A 5,034-nucleotide genomic window follows, 5' to 3' on the forward strand; every position below is an offset into this window, starting at 1 on the left:
CGGTCCCCCAGGGCACAGTGTGGGAAGTACGAATTTCCGCTGACTTTTCTCGGCAAGTTTCGGAGCTCGTCTTTCTCCTGCTCCCCGCTCCGCCCGCCGCCGTCCCCCCCCGCCCTCGCCCTCCCCGCTCCGCCCGCCCCCTCCGCTCCTGGGAGAGCCGGCGGAGCAGCGGCCGGCCGCGCCGCTCCGCTCCGCTCCGCCGCCCGCCCGCCCCCCGCGGCAGCCCCGGCCCCGCGACCGCCGAACCGCAGCCCGCGGGCCGCGAGGGGCGGCGGCGGCCCCCAGCCCTCCCGGCCGCTCCGCGCCCCGGGCCGGCCCGGGCGAGCCCATGGTGCCGGGCACCGCGACCTGCAGCAGCCGCCGCCGCGCCCGCCTGCCCGGCGCGGAGCTCAGCCCGGCGCGGAGCAGAGGAGGGGCCGATTAGCAGCCGCGGAGGAGGCGGGGGGGATGCCGGAGAGACACAAAGCCGGCGGGGGAAGCAGCCCACGGCTCGTCCCGGGATGGGGGCGCCGCGCCGGGTCCGCCTGATGGTGCTGCCGCGGGTACTCTGGGGCTCCGTGCCCCTCTTCCTCCTGCTGCTGCCCGCGGCCGAGCCCATCTGCCCCGAGCCATGCGACTGCCAGCAGCACCAGCACCTCCTCTGCACCAACCGGGGCCTGCGCTCCGTGCCCAAGGCTGCCGAGCCCCAGGACATCCTCACCTACAGCCTCGGGGGCAACTTCATCGCCAACATCTCTGCCTTCGACTTCCACCGCCTGGCAGGGCTCCAGCGCCTGGACCTGCAGTACAACCGGATCCGCTCGCTGCATCCCAAGGCCTTTGAGCGCCTGGGTCGGCTGGAAGAGCTCTACCTGGGCAACAACCTGCTGCCGGCGCTGGCCCCCGGCACCCTCAGCGCCCTGGCCAAGCTGCGCATCCTCTACGTGAACGCCAACGAGATCGGCCGCCTCAGCGCCGCCTCCTTCTCCGGCCTCGGCAGCCTTGTCAAGCTGCGCCTAGATGGCAACGAGCTGGGCTCACTAGGCGACTCCACTTTCTCAGGGCTGCCGAACTTACTCTACCTGCACCTGGAGTCCAACCGCATCCGCTGGCTGAGCCGCGGTGCCTTCACCGGCCTGGCTAAGCTGCGCTTCCTCGACCTCTCAGGGAACCAGCAAAGCTCCCTTCGCCACCCGGACATCTTCGGGCCGCTGCGCTCCCTCCACACCCTGCTGCTAGCCAGCAACAGCCTGCAGCAGCTGACAGGGGGGCTCTTCCAGCACCTGCCCGGCTTGGCGAAGCTCTCGCTCAGCGGAAACCGCCTGGCCCACCTGGCCCCGGACGCCTTCACGGGGCTGGGTTCGCTGAAGGAGCTGCGCCTGGAGGGAAACCTGCTGAGCCACCTGCCCGCCGCCCTGCTGGAGCCGCTGAGCAGCCTGGAGGCGCTGGATCTGAGCCGCAACGCGCTGACCGCCCTGCACCCTGCCTCCTTCGGCCGCCTCGGCCGCTTGCGGGAGCTCAGCCTGCGAGACAACGCGCTGGCCACCCTCCCCGGCGAGCTCTTTGCCTCCAGCCCGGCCCTCTACCGCCTGGAGCTGGAGGGCAACGCCTGGAGCTGCGACTGCCGCCTCCGCGGCCTCAAGCACTGGCTGGGGGCCTGGCACTCCCAGGGCCGCCTGCTCACCGTCTTCGTGCAGTGCCGCCTGCCGCCCGCCCTGGCCGGCAAGTACCTCGACTACCTGCAGGACGCCCAGCTGCCGCCGCCGCAAGACGGCGGCCCCTGCCACGACGGTGCCTCTCCCTCCTCCCCTTCCCCGCCGCCGGCAGCGGAGGAGCAGCGCCGGCCGCCGCCCTCCGCCGAGGGGCTCGGCAGCAACAGCAGCGGCGGCGACGCGGGGCTGCCCCGCGGGCCGCCGGGGCCGCCGGCGCCCTCCGCCTCCACCGCCCGCCTGCTGGGGGCGCCCGAGGGCGCGGCCGGGCCGCCGGTGGCCGCGGCGGAGGCGGCCAGCCCCACGCCGCCGCCGCCCGCCCGCCCCGCGGCCTCCGGGCCGGCGCCGCCCAGCGCGGCGTGGCCCCGGCGGGCCGGCAAGCCCCGCTCGGCGGCGGCCGCCGGGGTCCCGCCGCTGGTGTCCGACCCGTGCGACTTCAACAAGCTGTTCCTCTGCAACCTGTCGGTGGAGGCGGTGGGCTCCAGCTCGGTGACGGTGCGCTGGGCCGTGCGGCCGCACCGCAGCCCCCGCCTGCTGGGGCCGGCGCGGTTCCGCCTCCTCTTCGACCGCTTCGGCGCCGCCGTCAAGTTCCAGCGCTTCGTCTACCTGCCGGAGCGCGGGGAGCCGGCCGCCACCCTGCGGGAGCTCCGCCCGGACACCCCCTACCTCGTCTGCGTCGAGGGCGTCCTCGGCGGCCGCGTGTGCCCGGTGGCGCCGCGGGACCACTGCGCCGGGCTGGTCACCCTGCCCGAGAGCGGCGCGGCGGCGGCGGCGGCGGGCGGGCCCCGCGGCCCCGACCAGCAGCTCCTCACCCTGGTGCTGCTGGCGGTGAACGCGCTGCTGCTCCTGGCGGCGCTGGCCGCCTGGGCCTCCCGCCTGCTGCGCAAGAAGGTGCTGGGGCGGCGGCGGCGGAAGGCGGCGCCCGTCCACGTCCGCCAGCTCTACTCCACCCGCCGGCCCCTCCGCTCCATGGGCACCGGCGTCTCCGCCGACTTCTCGGGCTTCCAGTCCCACCGGCCGCCCCGCGGCGCCGCCTGCGCCCTCAGCGAGGCCGACCTCATCGAGTTCCCCTGCGAGCGCTTCATGGACAGCGGCGGCGGCGGCCGCCACGGCGACGACCACCTGCTGCAGCGCTTCGCCGACTGAGCCCGCCACGCTACGGCTCCCGGCGGGCCCCGCGCGGGAGGCGGGCGCCGCCGCGCGGCGAGGCCCGCGGGCAGCTGCCGTCAGCGCGGCGGGGGGAGGCGGCCGCCTCGGCCCGGGAGGGGATGGCGGCGGGGTGGCGGCCTCCCGGGGGGCGAGCTGTGGTGCGGCCGCCGCCTTCAGCCGCTCTGACCGCAGGCCGGGGCCGACGCCACCTGTGAGACGGGCTGACTCGGTCACCTCTGCCGGGAGGTCACCGTTTTCTCAGAAATCGCCACTAACCCAAGCAAAAGCCCCGACTGGCGGTGACCGTTCCGTGCCAGGAGGAGAGCAAACCGGCGGGAGCTACCGCGAAGGGCAGCCGGTGCCTCCCTTACACGGACGCAGAGCCGTAAATTTCAGCGTGCTCGTTTACAGGTGGTTTTCTGGGACTGCAGTGGGGAACAACGGTTACAGCGAGCGGCCTGGCCCCGCGCGGGGCCGCCTCGAACAGGCCTTTCCGAGGCACCAGCCCTTCCTCATCAAAAATGTGGACTGAGGGTCGTCTTTTAATGTTGCTGTTGAACCGTGCGCGCCCAGCGAGTCGTCTGGAGGGCTGGAAATGTTAACGTTTCGCGCTGGACAGTTTGAAGGCTGTGCCATTTTGACTCAAAGCGAATGTGAGGCGATTTAATGTGCGTGAGTGTGTTTTCATACTTTTTTTTTGTAAACGGGAAACAATAATGCAGCTGGTTAGTTTTACAGGAATATATTGCTGACACCACTAGGAAAAACTAACAGAGTTTTGTAATATGTTTACAAATGAGCTATTTTTAAATTGGTTTTGAATAAATACTGCTTGGTACTTGTACACATTAATGTGTGCTGTAGTTGTCTGGGTCCGTGATGGTCAGTAGATCACTGACCTTCACAGTGTTCATCTTCATTTCTAAATGGGTGAATGCAGAGGTGAACCGTTGATGGATAAATCATATTGGTGCCTTTCTTCAGAAGCAATAATAGGTGAGAATATTTCAGGAATGTGAAACAGTCTTTATCCTAACAGGCAATTCTCTCTTAGCCGTAGCCTACTAAAGTTAGAAGCTTTATGTACCTCACTGTGAAATAAAACATTTTTGTATATTAATCTAGATTCCGTGTTTTGTGTAGCTGAGTGAGTCGTGCTGAAGTTAAACCCTTTTGCAGTAGTATATGATGTTTGAGTTTGTTTGGTTTTGTTTTGTTTTAATTAGAATTTTGCTTTTGTTTTTTGAGCAACACTAATGACTTTATGATCAGTTGCTCTCTGCTTTCTCGGACTTTTACTTTCCTAAATATTTACAGAATGCGGTTCTGTTACTATGAAATACGGTGGTTTAGTTTACATTAATAATTCTCTCTGTGTGGTCTAGAAATGAGCTAATTAAAAAGGTCCAAACTGTGGTTACACTTTAAATGCAAATGTTTTAGATGGAGTTTGGTAAATTGTTGAGACCATTGATTCTACTTCTGCTCCTTTGAATTTAATGTGCAACCTCAGATGAACTCTTGTGGAACTGAATGGTTTGAAGGAAATGTTAGTGAACTATGGAGACATTCATCTCAATATCATGCATTCATTGCTGACCTGAGGTTTTCGTGACTACAAGTTGTTTATTACCATAATTGCAAGTAGGCTATTTGGGTTTTTTTTTCTTTTTTTCCCTTTTTTTTCTCCTTTTTTTTTGTTTTTCCCCAGATGAACAAGTGTTTACAAAAGACACCATAGTAACTGGTACCTTCAATTGGAGTTCAGTGACTGAATGGAGAGAACAAGACTTTATGTCCTGAGGGATTTTTGTTGAATCTTTAAATTCAAATGGGAGGAAAGGAGAGAGTGTAGGGACCATTTGCCTTGATCTTTGCCTTTTAAATGGAGAAAAAAAATCAGACTTAAGACTTGATTCTTGAGTCAGTAGCAAAAAGTCCTTTCGGATTTCATTTTGACAGGCAGCAGTTTTCATTAATATCAGTGGCCAAACTCGATTGTCAGTGTATAGATTAAAATTTGTGACTCTTATAGATACAATGTTAAACGGAATTAAAACTGAAGGAATCCAGGATCAGGTTTTATTTTTTGTTAAGAATCTTAAATTTCTGCTCTGTTGGACCCCTGGGTGCTTTTGGCCATTTGTGGCTGACTGTGGAATACGCCACTGTTCGTTGTTAGAAATGCAGTGGGGAT

General features: G+C 62.3%; 1 protein-coding gene across 1 annotated transcript; it reads left to right on the forward strand.

The window, feature by feature from the left end:
• Nucleotides 1-485: 485 nt before the first annotated feature.
• Nucleotides 486-3,878, forward strand: TRIL (TLR4 interactor with leucine rich repeats). The gene has a single exon (XM_082310648.1). It carries the CDS (start codon nt 501-503, stop codon nt 2,832-2,834), a length of 2,334 nt encoding a protein of 777 aa, XP_082166774.1. The 5' UTR covers nt 486-500; the 3' UTR covers nt 2,835-3,878.
• Nucleotides 3,879-5,034: the final 1,156 nt, after the last annotated feature.

The sequence above is a fragment of the Platalea leucorodia genome (assembly GCF_965183815.1).
Source record: "Platalea leucorodia genome assembly, chromosome: 1".
Lineage (NCBI taxonomy): Eukaryota > Metazoa > Chordata > Aves > Pelecaniformes > Threskiornithidae > Platalea > Platalea leucorodia.